This window comes from Onychomys torridus, chromosome 8 (assembly GCF_903995425.1).
Source record: "Onychomys torridus chromosome 8, mOncTor1.1, whole genome shotgun sequence".
Lineage (NCBI taxonomy): Eukaryota > Metazoa > Chordata > Mammalia > Rodentia > Cricetidae > Onychomys > Onychomys torridus.
The window spans coordinates 51,148,029-51,171,296 of NC_050450.1; the positions used below are offsets into that span (position 1 = coordinate 51,148,029).

At 43.9% G+C, this 23,268-nt stretch overlaps 2 protein-coding genes across 3 annotated transcripts in view; both read left to right on the plus strand.

The window, feature by feature from the left end:
• Window positions 1–2,061: 2,061 nt before the first annotated feature.
• LOC118590194 (F-box/WD repeat-containing protein 10-like) lies at window positions 2,062–8,072 on the plus strand. Of its 2 annotated transcripts, none has more exons than XM_036198077.1 (3): window positions 2,062–2,627; window positions 3,783–4,057; window positions 7,226–8,072. In XM_036198077.1, the coding sequence occupies exons 2-3, from the start codon at window positions 3,784–3,786 to the stop codon at window positions 8,023–8,025; spliced, it is 1,074 nt and encodes a 357-aa protein (XP_036053970.1). In that variant the 5' UTR covers window positions 2,062–2,627; window position 3,783; the 3' UTR covers window positions 8,026–8,072. The 2 variants fall into 2 exon arrangements, with proteins under 2 accessions (XP_036053970.1, XP_036053969.1); XM_036198076.1 differs by having other exon boundaries at window positions 2,062–2,590.
• A 2,246-nt stretch (window positions 8,073–10,318) lies between these two features.
• LOC118588676 (Golgi apparatus membrane protein TVP23 homolog B-like) overlaps window positions 10,319–23,268 on the plus strand; it is a 39,781-nt gene continuing 26,831 nt past the window's right edge. The window contains 6 exon segments of the mRNA XM_036195238.1: window positions 10,319–10,524; window positions 12,740–12,822; window positions 14,807–14,951; window positions 17,149–17,238; window positions 18,190–18,321; window positions 22,467–22,636. Of these exon segments, the coding sequence (XP_036051131.1) occupies window positions 10,513–10,524; window positions 12,740–12,822; window positions 14,807–14,951; window positions 17,149–17,238; window positions 18,190–18,321; window positions 22,467–22,636 (632 nt within the window). The 5' untranslated portion in view covers window positions 10,319–10,512.

The following is a 23,268-nucleotide window of genomic DNA, read 5'->3' on the forward strand; positions in this document are numbered from 1 at the left end:
TCATGGTCAAACTTAAAAAAAAACTGCAGAATCAATTTATACTCCCATTAACCACATGCAAGCCAGCTCTGGGGATTGCCTATCTCCTCATTCCTGTTTACATGATAAATAAAAAATGGTATTTACATTTCCTTAAGGTTCATTATTAACAAATAAAATGTCCATTAGAGTAGACAATGGTAAATAGTAAACCACTATTGATATTATATAACAGCCAAGATTCATACCATGAAGATCTGTATGTGTATCAACTTGCAGATCTAAGATATATTACATACCAAACAAACAAAACAAAACCCCCAGAAAACCATACCACAACAAAATCCCCAGAATAATGAAAAACAAAAACAAAAACATTCCATGTTTTCTGGATTTGGAAGGAGAAGGGAAGATTTCTGAAAACCGAATTACTCAGTGTTTAATTAGCAAAGCAAAGATCAGGAACACTTGGAGTTTCACACTACCCTCATCTGTCCCCTTTGGGATACCACCCAATGGCCAAAGAAAATTAATATACATAATACCTGGATGCTGTTCCTTTCATGGCAGAACTCTGGGTTTGGATTGTTGATAGGCTTCAGACAGGCAACTGATTTCTCTTTTTCTTGACTCAGTTATTTTTTGAGAACAAGGACCTTGTTTTTCTGAAGGGACTAAAAAAGGCAAAATGAGAATGATATAAGAGATTTAGGGGCTGGAGACATGGCTCAAACAGTTAAGAGAACTGGTTGCTCTTCCAGAGGTCCTGAGTTCAATCTCCAGCAACCACATAATGGCTCACAATCATCTCTAGTGCAATCTGATGCCCTCTTTTAGCATAAAGTCATAAGGCACTCATTTACATAAATAAATAATATATCTTAAAAACAACAAAAAAAAACCCCAAATGTTTAAGAAAAAAAAAAAGAGAGAGTTCTAAATTGATCCAAGAAGACAGCTTTGTTAACTGGATGGTCTTAGATACCTTAACTATAAAGTGGTTTTTTAGAAAGGATTCTGTTGTTATGGTGAACATTTCAGATTCATAACTATTGGTCGACTCCTCTTTAGAAATCTAGTTTTAGCTGTGCTATGATACATTGCATTAAGTAGGAGTCATTCTTAGAATCTAACCCTGATTCTGGGAAACCTAACTGAAGCTGGTTAATTAAATGAGAATTGATCTTTGCAGTAAGGTTATTGATGACTATGTAGTTATGCTATAATCTGCAAGACCTGTTTTATGGGAGTCATGAATGAGTGGCGAGAGTCATTCTCACAAGAATTTTTGAACATGTGTGGAACATTAGAATTACATAGGCTGCCTTCAAAATATGGCACCTACACAAATATTAGTACAGTCATTAGAAACAAGCCATTTCTGCTGTCATCATTTCAGCTGGGATGTTTATTGGCATGCCTTTTGGGCAACAAAACCTCAGTGTTCCTAGCAGTTAGAACAGCTTCAGCTTTTCTGTATAGATGGTCCCTATTTTCCATGGAATGCTGACGCGCCTTTGTTTTCTTTTTGAAGAAGCAGATGATGGGCCAAGTCCTGGAGATCAAATCAGTCTTCCAAAGAAAAAGTTCTGGAAAGTCCCTATGACACCTGACCGATTCCTTCTGACTATCAATGCTCTGCAAGAAGCCCACAATTCTGAAGAGTTTGCTTATCCCCACAGGCCCCGAACTCCAGTCATTGATGCCTGGGGGCCTTCTATTCCGTATCCAAGGAAGGTCCTAAGTTTCAAAGGAAAATCAACGCAACATGCAGTGATCAGCTGCGATCCAGCAACCTTTCCACCGATGTGAAACAAACCAATATTCCCCTGGAAATTCAGAAACTGCAGCCCAACTTGAAAAAGTCCTTGCATAGTCCCAGAGTCCAGTCTACCATACCCAGCCCATACTTATCCATTCCAGAATTTCTGATAGCCCAAGGGATGAAGAGCACTTGACCAGTTCAATTGACGGGGCAAAGCGTCGTGTGGGCCCCCTGACCAGCATGCAGGTCATTAAACCAAACCGAATGCTCGCTCCTCGGGGTGGCATAGCCACCCTGTCTCTCAAGAAATAACTAACCCTTAGCCTTATACTGTTCTTTCTTACATAACAACACTGTTCTAAATGGGATCAAAAACCAACCCTCAGTATAAATAAGTTGCTAAGACTCAACTTTCATGACAAACATAAATGGCGATCTCATGTATCACCCCTCTCTCCCCAACTTCCCCGTACGAGCCTGAAGCAGAGTCCTTTCACCTTTGCTGACCTGTGGCCTGGGACTAAGTTGCAAACAGCTGCAGGGTGGGGATGGGATAGCTGATGGTTAAGGATTTAAATCTAGAATTATAAAACATGGAAACAGTATTTCAAAGATAGACATGGCTCCTATCTCCCAACTGCACACAAACACTACAGACCACGAGCAGATCCCAGAGTCTTCCAGAAGGTGGGTACTGCCTGTTTGTTGCTCTGTTCCCTTTCAGGGAGGTGCTGCAGGTGTCTCTTCTGTACCTCCGTGTCATCAGTGCCTGTGGAGATGGCAAGATCCGCATTTACAACTTCCTCAATGGGAACTGTCTGAAGGTGATAAAAGTCGATGCCAGAGGTGACCCCGTGCTATCCTTCTTTTATCAGGGCAACAGGTGGGTGGTAGGTAGGTGTGGAGGGTGGAACCATGAACAATTCTGTGTGTTTTTCTTTTTCCTCCTCTGGGACTCTGGATTCACTGGCCGAGCAGAATAGGCCATGCTTCCCTCCAGCTTGGCTGAAGGAAGTATCTCTGGTGGGAGTAACTGGCCTTTGCCCCAGACTTAGTGATCGGGGCACAGGTAGAGCTGTGCTTACTCTTCAGGGTGTCATGATGCCCAGCTTGGGTGATCTCCTCTGGGTTTGAGTAAAGAGAAACCTGGTGGAGATTTCTTAACAGAATCTGACTCCTCCAACTCCATTTCAGCATTTCCAGACCAAATAAGATGCTTTTCTAGAGTTTACACTACAAGTTAAAGTCTTAAAATTACAGTATTTAAGGAGGAAACACACACACACACACACACACACACACACACACACACACACGCACATGAACACTTCAGTTTCTTTGTATAGTTTCAAGAAATCTAGACCCACAAAGAGGAAAGCAGCTTACTTTGTGCAAATGAAAAAAAAAAGTGAAAGAAATGAGTGGGAGATGGGAAGTGTGCTGGGGGTGGAAGACGTGAGTTCCAAACCTCTGTCCCCTGGGGAGTGAGAGTGGGGATTAGAGGCAATAGAAGTCACCAGGCTTTATAAAATGTCCCCATTATGTCCAGGGGTCCTAGAGGGTGCTGTGAAGCCAGTGGGGCTTTGTGTGGGAGCTCAGCAGAGGAGAGGAGACTTCCCCATTGACAGTTTTTATTCCAAGGATAAAAATGGAAACACTGAGTCTAGACACTAAGCTTAAAAAGAAGAGTGAATTTCCAGACATCTCCCTGCAGAGTGCCTAAGCTTTTGTCTTGGGCATCCTAGGTACTTAGCACTCCAGAATTAGAAATTCACTGAAAAGGTATTCCATCCTGAGCAGTGAAGCCATCAGAACACGTGTCCCTTTCATGGTTAATTCTCAAAGAAAAGAGTTACAAAACTACCACCCTTGCCTGATGCACCACTGCTTTCTGCAGGCAACACCCTAAACCAGCCCATTCCTATGGTCATTGCCTGGCCTCGCCTCCCCAAGCCTAGGGATCGGGTAGGACACAACTGCAATGTATGTTTTGGTGGCCTCCATGCTCCTTTTGTGGACACTCTCATTTTGGTTCCAGGATGGTGGTCCAGACGGACAGCAATATCCTCATGTTCCAGTTTGAAAACGTAAAGTGGCAGTACACCATGGACAAAACCAAAACAAAGAGGAGTAAGGATAAGGAGGAGGAAAGGGAAGAAACCAGCATTGGGGATGGGCATTCCAAGTCCAGCACTCAGGTTCAAAGTCTGAGAGATTCTGTGTCCAGTAAACAGACTATGGCCCAGGAATTCTCATTAAATAAACCTCAGAAGTCTCAAGTTCATCTGAAGCCAAACAAGAAGCTCTCTTCAGGTAAAACATCAAAATCATTGTGATTTCAATGATAATCAGTGGGGATGAGCTGTGTGTGTGTGTGTGTGTGTGTGTGTGTGTGTGTGTGTGTGTGTGTTGATAGAGACAGGGAGGGGGAACCATTATAGATATTATGGACATTTTATTAAGCTATTACTTATTATGTCCCCAGGAGAGACACAAAGTTACTATACACAGGAAATTGTTCTATACAGAATGTGTTATCATTAGACTTCTGAGAGAGAATCTGTGCACTTGAAGATGTTAGTTATAAGGCAAGTGTGTGTGTGTGTGTGTGTGTGTGTGTGTGTGTGTGTATGTGTGTATGTATGTGTGTGTGTGTGTAGATATGTAGGTGGGGGTATGTACATGGTCCCATGCTATTTATGACATCTAAAGAGCAAATCATATGTGGGTTAGACTAGCTAGACTCCTTCATGCTACCTGTCCTCTGTGGCATGAAGCTGGACCCAGGATCTACAGAGAACAACAACAGGTCACCTTCAAGAACATCACACTGCAAATGACCAGTTAATTCTGGAGAAACTGGGAGTTTCAGATGTTTAAAGCTTGATATTCTGTAGGAAGGATCTGTGGAAGGGGAGCCATGATGGAACCCAGATCTTAGAGCCAGGCTGCTTAGTGCCAGCTACAAGGATCATACAGTGGTATCTTGAGTAAAAACCAGTTATTGCTGTATCCCCCACTACTCAGGTCTAATCAAATTACCTACTGACTGTGGTTTCTTCTTCAGTCTTAACCTAATCACGTTAATAGAGATTTATGAACAAGAAAAACCAAAGACATCCCAGAAGGAAGGCAGGAAGAGAGCTAGTGATGTTGGGGAAGATGGGCTAGAGAATCTGAAATCAAAATCTGCAGGTGAAGAGAAGATGAATAGTGATATTTTACTTTGAAGAAGAACTAAGGTCTCTCCCACCCCCAATCTCTCTCCTTGCTTTACAGCCTAAACTTCTGCTTCTTTGGGAATGGTGTTTTATGCTTTCTTCAAAGAAGGACTGGCTTCCCACTGGTTCCTAGTAAGAGGGATTGGTTTCTTGTCTCTTTACTAACTCAAGCCTTTCTAAGTGCCTCCCCTGTTTCCTGTCTCTGCCTCCCAAATGGCTCCCTCTTGCATTGTGTCATTTGGATTAATGGGCACATCAGAAGAAGGAAAAGGGGGTCAGGCTGGTTGGAGGGGATTTCTTGAGAGAGGAGAGAGATTGGAGTGTGTGTGGAGAGGTGTGTGTGTGTGTGTGTGTGTGTGTGTGTGTGTGTGTGTGGTGAGTGTGTATGGGTGATGTATGTGAGACAAGCAGATGAGGGAGAAAGTGACAGGAATGAGATTTTTCAGAAGTACTTTTAGATACTGCAGCTGGGATGCCTCTGATGGTTTTGAAAGGTACTGGAAAACTTTTCAAATGTTTTTTTCTAATATATTTTGACTAGTAGTAATGTTCCTTTGGAAAAAAAATCCCCAGTTTCAAAGTGAATCACTTTTTTTTTTTTTTTAAGATTTAATGATCTACCCTAAACATGGGCATCTTACATTTGTGCATACATACAGTTGTACCTACAGAGTAGAGTCCAAGGAATAAAACTGCTGAGCTAAAGGGCAAATACACTTAAAAACTAGAGAGTTATTGTCATAGTCAAACTTAAAAAAAAACTGCAGAATCAATTTATACTCCCATTAACCACATGCAAGCCAGCTCTGGGGATTGCCTATCTCCTCATTCCTGTTTACATGATAAATAAAAAATGGTATTTACATTTCCTTAAGGTTCATTATTAACAAATAAAATGTCCATTAGAGTAGACAATGGTAAATAGTAAACCACTATTGATATTATATAACAGCCAAGATTCATACCATGAAGATCTGTATGTGTATCAACTTGCAGATCTAAGATATATTACCATACCAAAACAAACAAAACAAAAAAACCCCAGAAAACCATACCACAACAAAATCCCCAGAATAATGAAAAACAAAAACAAAAACATTCCATGTTTTCTGGATTTGGAAGGAGAAGGGAAGATTCTGACAACCGAATTACCTCAGTGTTTAATTAGCAAAGCAAAGATCAGGAACACTTGGAGTTTCACACTACCCTCATCTGTCCCCTTTGGGATACCACCCAATGGCCAAAGGAAATTATATACATAATACCTGGATGCTGTTCCTTTCATGGCAGAACTCTGGGTTTGGATTGTTGATAGGCTTCAGACAGGCAACTGATTTCTCTTTTTCTTGACTCAGTTATTTTTTGAGAACAAGGACCTTGTTTTTCTGAAGGGACTAAAAAAGGCAAAATGAGAATGATATAAGAGATTTAGGGGCTGGAGACATGGCTCAACAGTTAAGAGAACTGGTTGCTCTTCCAGAGGTCCTGAGTTCAATCTCCAGCAACCACATAATGGCTCACAATCATCTCTAGTGCAATCTGATGCCCTCTTTTAGCATAAAGTCATAAGGCACTCATTTACATAAAATAAATAAATATATCTTTAAAAACAACAAAAAAAAAACCCCAAATGTTTAAGAAAAAAAAAAAGAGAGAGTTCTAAATTGATCCAAGAAGACAGCTTTGTTAACTGGATGGTCTTAGATACCTTAACTATAAAGTGGTTTTTAGAAAGGATTCTGTTGTTATGGTGAACATTTCAGATTCATAACTATTGGTCGACTCCTCTTTAGAAATCTAGTTTTAGCTGTGCTATGATACATTGCATTAAGTAGGAGTGACATTCTTAGAATCTAACCCTGATTCTGGGAAACCTAACTGAAGCTGGTTAATTAAATGAGAATTGATCTTTGCAGTAAGGTTATTGATGACTATGTAGTTATGCTATAAATCTGCAAGACCTGTTTTATGGGAGTCATGAATGAGATGCGAGAGTCATTCTCACAAGAATTTTTGAACATGTGTGGAACATTAGAATTACATAGGCTGCCTTCAAAATATGGCACCCTACACAAATATTAGTACAGTCATTAGAAACAAGCCATTTCTGCTGTCATCATTTCAGCTGGGATGTTTATTGGCATGCCTTTTGGGCAACAAAACCTCAGTGTTCCTAGCAGTTAGAACAGCTTCAGCTTTTCTGTATAGATGGTCCCTATTTTCCATGGAATGCTGACGCGCCTTTGTTTTCTTTTTGAAGAAGCAGATGATGGGCCAAGTCCTGGAGATCAAATCAGTCTTCCAAAGAAAAAGTTCTGGAAAGTCCCTATGACACCTGACCGATTCCTTCTGACTATCAATGCTCTGCAAGAAGCCCACAATTCTGAAGAGTTTGCTTATCCCCACAGGCCCCGAACTCCAGTCATTGATGCCTGGGGGCCTTCTATTCCGTATCCAAGGAAGGTCCTAAGTTTCAAAGGAAAATCAACGCAACATGCAGTTGATCAGCTGCGATCCAGCAACCTTTCCACCGATGTGAAACAAACCAATATTCCCCTGGAAATTCAGAAACTGCAGCCCAACTTGAAAAAGTCCTTGCATAGTCCCAGAGTCCAGTCTACCATACCCCAGCCCATACTTATCCATTCCAGAATTTCTGATAGCCCAAGGGATGAAGAGCACTTGACCAGTTCAATTGACGGGGCAAAGCGTCGTGTGGGCCCCCTGACCAGCATGCAGGTCATTAAACCAAACCGAATGCTCGCTCCTCGGGGTGGCATAGCCACCCTGTCTCTCAAGAAAGAACGGCCACGTTTCTACACAACCCTGGATCCTCTTAGACTGAACACTGGGTTCATGCTGTTGACTGTGAAGGAGGAGAAAGAATATGGAGAAGCCAAGATGAAGGAATATCAAGCCAGTGAATCCACTAAAGTAGTCGACCCAGGTAAAGCCAGCAAAGCTGCGTGGATTCGTAAGATCAAAGGCCTGCCTATCGAGAATTTTATGAAGCAAGGGAAAACAGCGGCCCCTGAACTTGGACAAAATGTGTTTATCTGAACCAGGCTTGGGAAATTACAGCACCATTACAACAAACAGAAAACCAAGTGAGTGTTGGTGTCTGGACCTTTCTTTTCTTTTGTCTTTTTTTTTTTTGAGATTTCTTTGGCAATTCACAGGAACCTTTATAGGAATCAAAGAGCACATAGAATACACTAAGACAAGAGGGGATAGGGAGAGAGTGCCATCTATCTTCCATTTAGTGAGTTGAAAGCAAGTTCACTGATGGGTGTCTGTGTGAGGAGGTTGCCATCGGCAGGTAGATGCCATTCATCACTACCAACTTAGGATCATCATAGCTTCCAGAAACTTTTAAGTGAGTATCAGGATTATATAAAGAAATTTCCTGGTATTTTTGCATAGAATGAAGCTCAGTTCTGGTAAAGAGAGTGGGGAGCTCAAAAGGTTGAGCTGTATTTAGAACACTGTATTTGATTTTACTGCTCCGAACAAACTCCATCTGATGAAAATGAAGCATATTCATATTTGATACTAAAAGAGCCACTAATACCAAGAATATTGAGGCTCCTATTTAAATGTTTAGGGGGTGGTGTCAGGGACACAATAGGTAATTTTGAAGAGTAGCTCACCAGCAGGGATATAGCTCACTGACGGCCTCAGGACCTATATAAAGAGTGTAGTCCCTACACAGAGCCAGTCAGACCTTCTCCTTCATTAAGACCCAGCTCTTGGGAGGCTAAGACAGGAGGTCTGAGCACCTAAGTCAGTTGGTACTATGAAGCAACACCCTGTTTCAAAAGCAAGCAAACACCTCCCCACCCCATCCTCCAAAAAGGGGGAAAAAAAGTCCCCCAAACAGGTCAGAAATTCACTTTCCTGTCAAATGTTCTAAATTTAAAAAATACGGTAACAAATTCAAATTGCATTTATATAAAAAGTGAAAACAACCAAAAGATAACTCCACACAACCCCACAATACAGCGTGGGCCACCAAAAACATGCTCCAAGAGGTTTAGGACATAGGTAATCTGTTCAGCAAGCTTTCTCTGCTTGGGGAATTATGTTGCTGGTTCTTCACTATTCTGACAGTAGTTTTGAAATGGTGCTGGCAAAGAGCCAGGTAAAATCTGGGTTTCAGTGAATAAAGTTCCTTCAGTTACGAAAAGGTAGGGATGGACACTGCATGAATCTTCCAACAGTCTGATATAAGTGGAGCAAACAGAATACTGCTATCATTAAATTTTCAAAGATGGCTTTAAATTCTCTGACTTTTAGATCTAGGCAGGATCACACCATCATCAGGTGACTTAAAACAGTAATAAAAACAACGCCTGCCACTTTATTAACTGCTCTGGAAAGCCATCACTATCCTTCCCATTTTACAACTGAGGAATTATGTACACAGAGATTGGTTCTATAATCGACACATAGAGGGCAGATGCGGAAACCCGAGTGCCTGATTGCTAGGGCGCAAGGGACCAGCCTCTGCCTTTACAGCACTACACCCACTGCTTAGTTAGTCCTCTGGCCTTTTACTTACTATTTTTTTTAAAACTCCTTCCCAGGGACATATTTATTTCTTAAGTATTCCTAAAACGTAAAACGCAAAAGTAAGACTATACAGAAACACATTTCCAAAGTGAAGTTGTAGAATAAAGCCCCGCCTTTCTCAGAGCATCCACACTGGTGCTGATGACTCACAGTTTGTACTTTACAAGTGGCAAAAACCATTTTTCCTTCATAACTCACGAAGCCTCCCTTCAGAACCTACTAAGTTGGACAACTCATTCCCAGGCTTTTTGCTTCTTAGAGGTGCAGCCCTTGCCCCGCCCACGCTTGCCCCGCCCACGCTTGCCCCGCCCACGCTTGCCCCGCCCACGCTTGCCCCGCCCACGCTTGCCCCGCCCACGCTTGCCCCGCCCACGCTTGCCCCGCCCACGCTTGCCCCGCCCACGCTTGCCCCGCCCACGCTTGCCCCGCCCACGCTTGCCCCGCCCACGCTTGCCCCGCCCACGCTTGCCCCGCCCACGCTTGCCCCGCCCACGCTTGCCCCGCCCACGCTGCCCCGCCCACGCTTGCCCCGCCCACGCTTGCCCCGCCCACGCTTGCCCCGCCCACGCTTGCCCCGCCCACGCTTGCCCCGCCCACGCTTGCCCCGCCCACGCTTGCCCCGCCCACCTCTGCCTGGCTCCCGACAGAGCCTCTGCGGTATGGCTCCGCCCACACGCCCCGCCTCCTCCTGCGCGCGTCCGCATTTTGACCCGCTTCCCCCGCCCCTCCCAGTACGTGGCCCTGCCCTCTCTGGCACGGACCCGCCTACCGCTCTTCCGGTCCAGGGAGTTGCTCCCTCCCTCGAGCCTTATCGAAAAGGAAGTGTTGCCGGCAAGTGGCTTCCGGTTGGCCCTGTAGGTTGGCTTCTTGGCCTGTGACGACCAACCGGCGTCAGTTTCACACCGGACCGGGTAGCAGCTGTGTTGACGTGGCTCCCGGAAGTGGGGTGGGGGGAGGATTTGGCGCAAGGCCGTCATGTTGTCGCAGGTGAGGGAGGGCGGCCGGGTTCCGGGAGCGGGTGCGATCCTTTGAATTGGGGTCTTGCCCAGTCCCCGAAGCTGTTGTGTCCGTGTATGTGCCCACTGCCTGTGCTGGAGGAAGGGCAGGCTGGGTGGGCAGAAGTGCAGGGGCCCGGGCCAGGGGTGGCGAGGGTTCTGTGCGCTCCGAGGGTCGGGTGGACCGGGGGCTTGGAGGCGCAGAGCTGGGGATGCTGTGTGGAGGCGGGTCGCCAGCGGGCGGAGCCCTGGCTGCAGGCAGCTCTGGGTGTGTGATGTCAGGGTAACCCGGCTCTCCGCAGCCCACCCGGATGAGGGGAGCGGCCTGCAGACGTCGTCAGCTCCCTTGCCTGGACACTCAAGTGCAGGGCGGTCCTGGAGGGAGAGGAGAGTACCAGAGCTTTGGTTTCGAGTAGGTGTTACCACGCTGTTACACTGATAGTCACGGTGGCTATCACATTTGTGCCCCTAGGGATCGCTGTAGCCAGTTGGCTTTCGGCTAGAGATTAGTAAACGTAATATAGTATTTCCTTCCTTTAAAAATTTACTGTGAACTTCCATTTAGATTATATATTTCTCTTTTTGTTTTACAAGTAATTTCCTGCGGGGTTACCATGGTTCAGGCAAATGCTCCAGGTCCAGAATAGGAGTGAATAACACTGACAAGTTTCTTGCCCCTCCTTGTGAGGTTGGGGTTGTGGTTGTTGGGGTCCGCAACGGGCGTGGGAAGGCGAGAGGTTAGGTTGGGGAAACAACATATTTTTGGAACATAATAGCAAAGACATGGTAGTGACATACCAAGTGTCTGAGGATGAGACAGCTGGAATTTGTGATCAGAAAAGTCTGCTATGGGGAAATGTGGAGTGGAGAAAATCCGTTGGTGGTTTCAACTCTGAAAGTGCGCCCAGATTGAAGGGAGCTGGGGAAAGACAACCATGTACTTGTAAGCCTGTGACCATGAACCTTGGATCAGCTCTTCCAGCTGCTAGGCATTTGACATTTTGGTAGTCTCTGCCTTCCCTTCCCCAGGCAACCTTTGCATTAAAACTTTTCTGCAAATTTAAACGTTTATTCCCGTGTCATTTTGTCTGGTGGTCTTGCTGCTTGTTTCACTGAGATGCAGCCCACCAAAGGGATTTTCACACCACTCCCTTTCCTGACTGCATCTTCACTCATGGTCACCCACACGCTCTTTTGTGGATTCTGTGGTACTCCATTATTGAGTTGCAGCTTCACCTTTGCTTACTGGGGAGCGTTCAGCTGTTGAACTGTTGATGCCCCCCCCCCCACCTTTTTTTTCTTTTGGAAAAGCTTGTTCATGTTAGCGCAAAGACATGCTTTAGTTTCTCCTATTTTTTTTTTTTTCCTTCACCCACCTCCAACTGATGGTAATCATCTTGATTCAGTCTTCCAAGTGCTGGGATTACAGGCACAATGGACCACACTTGTAATTTCTATTAAAAGAGTGAAGACTCCCCACATGACACCTCTGGTGTCACCCCATTCATTGTTCCTGAAACATTTGTGCATGTGCATGCTTGTATTTTAATTCTGTCTCATCAGTTCTGGTTGGTAGCTCTCCCCGCTTCCCCGCTGTTCTCAGGAGTTCACAGAAGTTCCTTAGAAACCCAGTGGTCCTTAGTTTTCATCTTTGAGCAGCATTCTTCAGTGGTTGAGGTGTGCTTTATTCATCTTCCAGGATCATCACTCTGGTGTGAAGGATTTTGTATATTGATTAGAAAGACTGAATTGAAAGAAAGAATAGGAAGAAAATAATGGAACAAGTCCTTAGAGGCATGATCGTTCAGCCTCAGATAAGAAGAGAAAGCATTGTGAGGAGTCGAGGAAACAGGCTGCAGTCATGTGGTTTTCTGAGTTTCTCCCCCAGGAACTTCTGTTTCCTCAGTGACTTGAGAGAGTAGCTTATGATAGACGTCAGCTTTTAGGAGCTTCATCTGCTCCTTAGTGTTCTGTCAGCGCTCAGGCAGATGTCAGCTGATCATGAAATTGTCATGGAGAGTTGATTGTTTTCTGATGATTGGAGTTTCCGGGGAGGATCTGCAGGTGCCTCTTTTCCTAAGCTGTGAATCCCTGGTAATTGTAACTCATGATTTCACCTTCCATTTTGAGGATTGTGTAGGTTTGTATGTAGTAGGCATACAAGCACTGAATTTCACTTTTATCATAGATATTTAATTTCCTAACAGGACAGTAATGATGACACTGAAGATGTCTCACTGTTTGATGCAGAAGAGGAGGCAACCAATAGACCATGGAAATCCCAAATCAGGTACAAGGTTCTGTCTAATCTGTTCTGTCCACTGTTGGTGTCAGCCGTTGGGATTTGTGTTGACTTTTTTTTTTTTTGACACAGATTCAACCTGTAGTCTTGGCTGTGCTTACCTGGGCACAGAGATATCTTTCTTAGTGGGTGGTGGGTGGTGGTGGTGATGGTGGTGGATTAAAGGTGTGTGCTACCATACCCAGCTCTGTGTCCCACTTTTTGATGTGAGAAAACATCTGACAAGACCAAAGAGGGGGAAAAAAACCTTTTATCTTAAGTGTATTGGGAAGTTTCAATGCACAGGCCCTGTTTTTGTTTGGCTCTGCTTCTGGGCCCGTGGGGAATGCAGGACATTTTGACACAGGAGTGTAGTGGAGAAACACTGCTTACGTCATGGCGGGCTAGAAACAGAACCATAACCTGCCCTAAGTGACCCATTCCATCTAGATAGGCCCACATCCTAAGGTTTCCAGCACCTTCCACACCAGTATGCCATCTTGGTCTTCAAAAGGAGCTCATGGGGGTATCCAAGGCAGAGTAGGTTAGGTGTGCATGTGAGTTAAATGTTGTTGATTTGACATAGTACGAGACAGAGGTAACTTGTGATTTTGTTAGGAGTAGTTGGCATGTAGAATTTTGTTCAACACTGAGCTTTTAAATTAGCAAACTTGAAAAATCAGTTATTTGAGCACTGATGTTTTATGAGAATGCACCATTTCTTTATATAATTTCTGTAGGGATGTGTTTACCTCAGTAGTAGAACTTAAAGCCCTGGGTTCAGTTCTCAGTTTTAAAAAAAGACAAAAATCACAAAAACCAAGGAAACTATAATTTTGGTAGATACATTTTGATTTCTTTTGTAAATTTCAGAATTATATCTTATAGAAGTGATAAAACTAAATGTACTTCTAAATATATTCTCTAAAGAAATTCACTTAATAAAGTAAAATTCTACTTGAACCTTGAAAACACTGTGCTAAGTGAAAGGTGCTGGTCACAGAAAAGTATTGTGTGATTTTACTTACACAGAAAGTCCATAACAGTAAATCTACAGAGACAGAAAGGTGATTGGTTGCTTAGGGCTGAAAGGTTGGGAACAAAAGAGGAGTGATTGCCCGTGGGTATAGACTTGCTTTTTTTTTTAATATTTATTTATTATATATGCAGTGTTCTGCTGGCATGTGTGCCTGCACACCAGAAGTGAACACTAGATCTTATTACAGATGGTTGTGAGCCACCATGTGGGTGCTGGGAATTGAACTCAGGTCCTCTGGAAGAGCAACCAGTGCTTCTAACCTCTGAGCCATCTCTCCAGTTCCCTAGACTTGCTTTTTGAAGAAACAAAATGTTGTAAAATTGATTATGGTGATGATCACTATATTAAAAAAAAGTTAATTTGTAGAAAAATTATGTGATATTTGAATCACATGTCAATAAAGCTGTTTTACAAAAAGCGTGTGTGTGTGTGTGTGTGTGTGTGTGTGTGTGTGTGTGTGTGTATATGTATGTATATATATATATATGATAACGTGATAACGCATGCATGAAGTCTCAGAGATGAGGACTGGAAGGTTATGAATTTGAGGGCAGCCTGAGCTTCCTAGTGAGACCCTATCTTAAAAAAAGGAGGAGGACAAAAGGAAGGAGGAGGAGGAGGAAAGGAAGGGGCAGAACTCTCTATGGTGACTTTGACTTAATGCTAGAAGTGGTTTCTCAGTCTGAGGCTCCTGTGATGTGATTAGATAGTCTAAGCTGGTGTGGTTCTGGTTAGGTGCTTTGAAAGTTTATGCTCAATGAGGTATCAGAGTCAGCTCATGTAATATAATTTCTTGTGACAATAGAACCTAGCTAAATGGTGGGAACTTAAGAAAGAGGTAAGCTGTTTGCTTTCTCCTTCCCAGACCCCCCCCCCCCCTTGTTTCATGGTTATGGGTCTGCTGGCTCTCGCGGTAAAATGTGATGATGCTGTTTATGGTGTCTTGATTTTCAGACACCCCGTGGCATCCTTCTTCCATCTGTTCTTCCGAGTCAGTGAGGTTGTAGTCTACCTCCTTTGTGAGCTGCTCAGCACCAGCTTCATTGCCTGTATGGTGATGGCTATCTTGTTACTGTCATGTGACTTTTGGGCAGTGAAGGTAGGCTCTATTGTTTTTATTTTAAAATTGTATTTAATATGAATCCAAGTAATGAATAAATTGAAAGAAACAGGACAGCGCCTTGGAATGGTGTTAATTTACCTGTTACTTTAGGCCTTCCCTGTGTTAAAGTGCGGGTGTATTTGATCACATGAACACTGCTCAGTAGTGGTGCCATGTGCCAAGCTACAAAATATCACTGGCAGCTATAGAATCTACATATTTTATTCCAGTGTCATTTATGAATATTCTGGGTGTAATTTAGGAAGTGTCTTTTTTTTTTTTTTCCAAAAACCACAAGGTATTTGGGATCAATCTTTTTCAACCAGGGGCAAGTTTATTTTTCTGTTTTTTGTTTGTTTTTTTGTTTTGTTTTCCTCTGTGGTCTGGCTGTCCTGGAACTCACTCTGTAGACCAGTCTGGTCTGAACTCAGAGATCTACCTGCCTCTGCCTCCCAAGCTCTGGAATAAAAGGTGTGCACTCTCCTCACCCAAAAAGTTGGTTTTTTTGTTTGTTTATTAGTTGTGGACATTTTTCAATCTCTGAAGCATTTTTGATACTTCCAGGTGGGACTGGAAGTAAGGGCACATTTGTTTCAATAGTAAATATTCTACTTTTTTTTTTAAAGATTTATTTATTTATTATGTATACAGAAGAGTGCACCAGATCTCATTACAGATGGTTGTGAGCCACCATGTGGGTGCTGGGAATTGAACTCAGGACCTCTGGAAGAGCAGTCGGTGCTCTTAACCTCTGATCCATCTCTCCAGCCCCCAAATAGTCTATTTTTAAGGAAATAAATATTGGTTAAAATCCCATTCTAAAGATAAGAATTCTGAGATTGGGTCAAAAACAAATTTTGACCGAAAAGCAATGTATCAGGCTCCAAATCATGACGTGGAGACTTATGATTTTATGAATGCTCAGCCTTAGTTTAGGCTTGTTTCTGGCTAACTTTTTAAACTTATATTAACCTTTTTCTCCTCATCTATATTTTGCCTCAGGTCCTCTTACCTTTCTTTCCTCTTCTGTATGTTCTGCCTCCCTGCTTACTCTGTGTCTGCCTGGGGGTGGCTTTCTGTCTTTCTCCCTCCTACTTATTCTCTCTGCCCACCAGCCCCACCTGTCCCTCTACTGTCTAACTTTTGGCCAGTCAGCTTTTTATTAGACCAATCAGGTGCCTTAGGCAGGCAGAGATACACATTTTTACATCATTAAACAAATGCAGCATTAACAATGTAACACATCTTTACATAGTTAAACAAATGCAACACACCTTTACATAGTTAAATAATAGTTCCAAAGAAACTTGGCAGTGTAAGATTAGAAGCAGTAGGGGCCTAGGACAGGTATGGTATTACTTACCTGTAATCTTAGCACTTGGAAGGCAGGAGCAGATGGATCACAAACTCAAGACCAGACTGATCTACATAGTAAGTTCTAGGTCAATGAAAGCTATGATATGGGACACTGTACTGGCTAGTTTTATGACAACTTGACACAAGCTAGAGTCATCAGAGAGGAGGGGGCCTCAGTTGGGAAAATACTTGTAAAATATCAGTCTGTAGGCAAGCCTGTGGAGCATTTTCTTAATTTTTAGTTTATCAGTGAGGGCCTAGTCCAATGTGTGTGATGTCTTCCCTGGTCTAGTGGTTATGGGTTCTCTAAGAAAGAGGCTGAGCAAGCCATGAGGAGCAAGCCAGTAAGCAGTACCCATCTGCATCAGCTCCTACCTCCAGGTTCCTGCCCTGACTTCCTTAGATGATGACCTGTGACGTGGAAGTGTAAGCTGAATAAACCCTCTCCTCCTCAGGTTGCTTTGTCATGGTGTTTCATCGCAACAGTAGTAGCCCTAACTAAGACAGGCCCCATCTTAAAAATTGAAGATTGGAAAAAGGAAGGGAAGACCTAGGAAGGAGTTAGGTATTTAGAGGAAGGGCAGGTGCTCCATCTCAGGAAGAAGAAAGGATAGTGCTTCTGGGTGTGCCTGGTGCTTATCCTGTAAACGCCGTGCATCCTGGCCATCCTGGCCTCAGCATGGCTACTTTGTTTAGTCTTTAGCTGGGACTGGTACATAGTGGTTAACTGGCTGCCCTAGGGGAAAGCTGAAGAATTTTGTGAAATAGTACACTAAGATGGGATTTACAATGCTTTAAATTATACTTAAAAATATGTATTCATGTTAATCTTTCCCAGAATGTCACTGGTAGACTAATGGTTGGCCTACACTGGTGGAATCATATTGATGAGGATGGGAAGAGCCACTGGGTGTTTGAGTCCAGAAAGGTAAACTGATAGAGTGTGCAGGTTCTTTTGAGTTCTGAAGGAGGAGTCAAGGTTGACAGCACTACTGCAGAACTCTTGCCCTGTTAGTACTAAAGTCAGCCTCCAAAGCATAATGCTTCTGCTGCTTCTGTCTGGCAGCAGACATCCACAGGCTGGAATCCCAGGAGCAGGACAGGCTAAGCTGCTGGTTGGTCTACCTGCTGATGAGAGCCGTCCTGGTGGTCTTGGCTTTGTTACTCTGCTGGCCATCACCTTGGATCCTTCTGTGTTCAGCAGACACTTCCTCTCGTATCTCTGTCTTTGTTCCCATTGTCATTTCCTATTTGTCGGGAAGATCGCAGCTGGGTACAGGGTCAGAATGAGTGGTCTATTCTTTAAGCAGATGACCTCAGGAACCATGGAGAGCCTGTTTGTTTTGGATCACCCTGCTTCCTAATAGTGAACATTCCATTTCCTTGTGGAAGTTTTTTGGGAGACAGAGGATAAAAATCTTGGCAACACTACCAGTTAAGTTGCTTGCCCTCTACTTGGAAGAGCCTTTCTGAGTAATACTTCTCAGAAAGCAGCACTGTGCTCAGTGAGCTGTGTTCCTGACATCAAATCTGCCATGGAAACAACTCATCACCATCGTCAATTCCTGGGTTTTGCTGAGACATGAAATCTCCTAGATGACTCTTTGATTTCCTTAACTCTTACCTAGAAAGGCTCATGCAAAGCTTTCTCATGAATAAACAGGCCTTGTCTTCCTGTTCTCCCGCAAATATGCAGCAAAGTACAAGAATTCATTTATTAAGGTTGTGGTGGTGGTGGAGCCCCTAGTTTATGTCTTTGGGATGTGGATCGTCTCTATTAATCTTTGAGTTTGAGCACAATGTGTTTTCTGTTTAAAAAGGTTTACTGGTAAACCTGATATTAGTCATCGAATTGACTTTGTACTATTTGTTTCTGTAGTCTACTCCTGAAGACAACCAAACCATTTCTGAGGCTGAGTCAAGAATCTTCTGGTTAGGCCTCATTGCCTGTCTAATCCTGTGGGTGATCTTTGCCTTCAGTGCTCTCTTCTCCTTCAGAGTGAAGTGGCTGGTGAGTATCCAGGTCCCAGGGTGACTGCCGTTATTCAGCGTCGGACCTGTGCATCAGACCTGTCCTGACTGGGCCGCCTCATGTTGTGTTTCTCAGTTCCAGTCCCCAACTCTGTTTTCCCTTGAGTACCTGGGCACAGCCATTTGCCAGTTTCTGTGGTATCAGTGGTCGTTGTGGTCTTTTAAGGAAACTGTGGTTGGTAATCTCGTCTGCTTACTCATTGCTGGGCTAGCAAATCACCCCAGACCTCAGGAGAACAGCTGTCAACTGTGTTCTCCTCACAGTGATTGGCTCATGGCATCCTTGGGTGGTCCAGCTCATGGCTGAATCTCTGGTTGAACTCGCCGTCACTGTTGCTGTCACTCACCATGCTCAAGGGAATGGAAATTGGGATCTCTTTTCTGGGAATTAGGAGGTTGTGGAAGAGCATATGAAACAGAAATATAGTTGCTGCTGTGTTTGAAAGATGCAATCCGTCACCTGAGCCAAACTGAGTCTTGTCGCTGTAACGGTTGAGTTTATTGCACGTGATGCACACTGGCTTCATGTATTGTAGCCTTAATTAGATCCCCGTTTCCCAGGCTTTCTATCTCCTGCCCTGTTTTGCTGTGAAAACTTGGCTGTGTGTGTGTACACTGATATTTTCCTGTTAGGATGTGGGGTGCTGCTTGTTTCCCTTAGTAGCCATCTTCATACATTTGTATCCTAACCTCCTTTCACAGATTAAGAGATGCATTCAGTGTTTATGGATTTGCTGCTGTGGTAGGGGAGACAGCATTTATGGGTCTCATTTGTGGATCTTGGTTGGTTGTCTTAATTTAGGTGTACTGCTTTTCTTTATTACTCTGAATGCTATAATTAGTAAAGACTTGATGTGGATGAAAAGAAACATTTCCGTGTCCCTGTATTTTTTCCATTTTTGTTTGTTCTTGTGTTATTTTGTGTGATAGGATTGATAATAATTACCCTTGGAAATACTTTCTGATTCTTTGGTCTTGATCTGCTTGTGGGTATGCATGTGTTTGTGTGAAGGTAGCGCATGGGTGTGTGTACACATGCATGTGGAAGATAGAGCACAACCTCAGGTCGCTGTTTTGTTTTTTACCCAGGGTTGCAGCTTGGAGCTCACTGAGTAGGCCCAGCAGGCCAGTGAGCCCTAGGCTCTGCCAGGCTCAGCTGTCAGCATGGGACTGCAGGTGTGTGCCACCTGCAGTCCGGTGTGAACTCAGCTCCTCATGTGTGCTTGGCAAGCGCTCTCCTGTTTTTACACGCATCCATTCACACATCCTTTTATTGCAGTGTCTTCTGGTGCTTGGTTGGCTGCATTATACTGTGGGGTGAAATTTTAAAAAATAACTTGTAGGTTTATTCTCCTTTAACTTTTTATGCCAAAGAATATGTCTCTGACTTCTCTTGAAGGATGACTTGATTATGTTACTGCAGCTTGTTTTAAGCTAAGGAGTCTTCAAGAGAAAAAAACCTAACCTCTGTGTAATTAATGAGTCATTTTTTTCTCTTTGATGTTTTTTTTTCTCTCTCTCTCCCTTCCTCCCTCCCTCCCTCCCTCCCTCCCCTTACCTTCCATCCCCCCCAAGTGTTAAAGCATTACAGGCAGGATGCGTCTGCATTGATTGTGTGTCAGCCTTCCTGGTACCCTGTGCCCATTCACTGGGCAAGATTATGTTTTGCTTTAACAGGAAAATTGGCTTTAGTTAAACCTTTGAATTTATTATTCTGTTTTTGCAATTGTCTAATTCTGAGACACTACTTGTCTGTGTCTCAGGTCATTTATATGTGTTTTCATCACTGTCTTCTGCTTGTTCTACTCTTCCATTTTTTTTCTGTTTACTTGATCAGCAAATGTTTTAAGAGTTCTGTCTGCCAGCTGCTTGGGAAGCTGAACAAAACAATTAGACAAGCTAGGTAACTGTCCTGCAGAGCTCTGTTCTAGTGGAGTGATTGACAGGCGCTAAAAAGTGGAGTTGGGGGTGCTCCATGACAATGTTAGGAGTGGTGGAAAGGGCAGCGCAGCGGACTAGGGCTGTCTGCAGAGACGCGTGTGCCTCCTGACTGTCAGCCTGTGTGCAGAGACCGTGTGCCTCCTGACTGTCAGCCTGTCTCTTGCTCTTGGCTTACCATATGGGCCTTGACTCTCGGCTTCTGCTCTTCCAGCATGGGATCCGCCCTGGCTTTGGCAGTGTGCTGCTTTCTTGTCTTCTGCTGTGGTTTTGTGGAGTGGCTTTCCTTTTTCCCCGTCCATGATCCTGTCGCTTCCACAGGCAGCTCTTGTTAGACCATCTTGTCTCTGCTACTGTCCTGTAAGGAATTGTTCTGGATGCCTTCCCTGCATTTACTGAGGCTCGTGGTCACTGCCACCAGGCTGAGTTGGAGTGCTGTGATGGGTGGTCTGCACACCTAGGTGTGAGGAGGAGCGCAGCCAGTGTGTACTTGGGAAGTTGCTGGAGGCCACTGAAGTAGACATGAGGTTTATGTTTACTTAGGCATCTGGCAGTTACCTCTAATTGTTGGTGCATTTCCATGGAACATAAGATTAAAGCAGAAAGTATAAGCTCTGATTTCTTTTCATTTTAATAAAGATATTTCAGAACTTCGTTAAAATATTTGAGGTAATAAGGTCGTTTTACAGTGTTTCCCAACTTGGTTGATTGTTTTCAGGTTTACATACCATTTTTATTTTCTTTTTCTAATTTAAGTTGCGGCTTATGTTCATTGTAGTGATGAGTTTCATAAAGATAGTGTACTTCATATATGTCTTGTACTTTAATAGAGTCTCCCGCATGCCTCCCTCTTGGGGGGCTCCCTCCTTCTTTGCTCCTTTTGTGAGAGTTTGAGCCAGTTCTTTAGTTAAACATTTCTGTCTTACTTAAAAGCAGTCATTCAGCCTGTCACGAGTTAAGGAGAGTATGATTTGGAGATCAGCACCCTGTCTGGCTGTTTTATTTTTCACAGAGGTGTTTCCTGCATGTGCTTGTTGAGAGTCGGGTTGTTGAGAGTCGGGTTGTTGAGAGTCGGGTTGTTGAGAGTCGGGTTGTTGAGAGTCGGGTTGTTGAGAGTCGGGTTGTTGAGAGTCGGGTTGTTGAGAGTCGGGTTGTTGAGAGTCGGGTTGTCGAGCAGGGCTGGCCCGCTAGCGTTCAGGCCCACCCAGCCCAAGTCTGTGCTTGTACACTGCTATTGAAGCACAGCTTGGCCTGCTTGTTTGCATGTTGCCTGTGGCTGCTTTGAGGTTGAAAGTGGTAGAATTGAGAAACCGACCTTCATTTATGGCCCATGGGATCTAAACTGTCGTGTTGTTTCCACAAATTGTTTGTTGATTTTTGTAGAGTATCTAGTTGCAGGACATCCTCTTGTTAGTTAATTCTTTTGTAATCATGTTTAAAGAGTGGTCCGAGTCTCCTCTCTCAGTTCTAGGTGTCCCCAGGGCCAAGCAGCTTTGCACAGTGTGTTCTTCCTGCCATGGGAGAGCAGCTTGTCCCCTTCCCATAAACCAGTGACAGGTGCTCATCAGTGTGCTGCATAGACACCCCGATCTGCTCAGTGCGCTTGACTTGAGAGAGACGGACTGTGAGAATGGATATGGATAGTGTAGTGGTTTGAATGATTGTGTCCGCTACAGTTTCAGGCATTTGAATGCTTAGTGGCCAGTGGGTGGTGCCGTTTGCCAGGGCTTCAGGGTTGTGACCTTGATGGAGGAAGTGTGTCCCTGGACAGGTGTGGAGCGCTTAAGGCGCCTCTCTCTTCCCAGTTTGCTCTCTGCTTTCTGCTTGTGGTTTAAGATGCGAGTGCTCAGTGTGTGTTACAGCTGCCATGCCTGCCTGAGCCCCTGCCCTGCCATTATGCACGCTAACCCTCCGGAACCATAGCGAAAATAAACTCTGTTTTCTTGGTCATGGTGTTTTATGAAAGCAACAGAAAAGTAGCTAAACAAATGTGGATGAAAATGGCGATGTCCGGAAGACGGTGCCTTCCCGAGCGGCATCAGCAAGGTCCTCTGCAGCCTAGGAGTCTCGTTGGCTCTACCTGACCTCCGGCACTTCCTTCTCTCACCACAGTCTACCTGGTCTCATTTAATGGCACAGAGAAAAGTCAGTTTTGGCTAGTAACTTGCTTGTTTCCCTCTCTCCCAGGCTGTGGTGATCATGGGTGTGGTGCTGCAAGGTGCCAACCTGTACGGTTATATCTGCTGTAAGTTGGGCAGTTAGAAGAACTTAACCAGCATGGCTACTTCATACCTTGGAAAGCAGTTTCTAAGACAAGTAAGCATGTTTTTGATATGTTCTCTGGCTGACACAATACTGTCTGACTCCTGGAGAGTTTACTTTCTAACAAGTGCTTGTTTTTAAATTACTTTCCATCTTTTTGCTTCTTTGTCTGTACACCACATGTGTGCAGTGCCCTAGAGAGGCCAGAAGAGGGTGTTGATCGGATCCCTGAAACTGGTGTTAGAGATGGTTGTGAGCTGCCATGTGGGTGCTGGGAACTGAAGTACCGGGTCCTCTGGAAGAGCAGCCAGTACTTTTAGCCACTGAGCCGCCTCTGCAGCCCACCAATGCCTTGTAACTTGTTTTAAGTTACATGTTGTTTAGGCATGAGATAACAACAGGGATGCCTTACTTGCTCTTTGGAGGCTTTTAGGACATTCAAAAATGTATCATTTGTTTTAAAATTATTTTAAAACAAAAATAAACTATCATTGACAGTCACTCATATCTCATAGATTATCTCAAGTTCAGATACTTTTCATTACAGTTGCTTTAAATGCAAGTTCTTGAAGAGTGTACATTGCATGGTTTCAGGGTTTATAAGCACAAGCAAGTTGGAAAGTCTTTATCATTAGTGTTGCTTTAAAGTACTTTGATCCGCCCCCTCCCCCCCCAGAACACAGGGTTTATTTATTTATTTTTGGATTGTCTTTATTTTATTTTGTAT

Bases quoted from the DNA above. Each gene is read 5' to 3' on its own strand.
- LOC118590194 (XM_036198076.1), top strand. From the start codon at position 2,364: ATGGCTCCTATCTCCCAACTGCACACAAACACTACAGACCACGAGCAG. The intron at 2,591-3,782 runs GTGACCCCGTGC...TTTTGGTTCCAG, and splicing joins GATAAAAGTCGATGCCAGAG to GATGGTGGTCCAGACGGACA. The intron at 4,058-7,225 runs GTAAAACATCAA...TTCTTTTTGAAG, and splicing joins AAACAAGAAGCTCTCTTCAG to AAGCAGATGATGGGCCAAGT.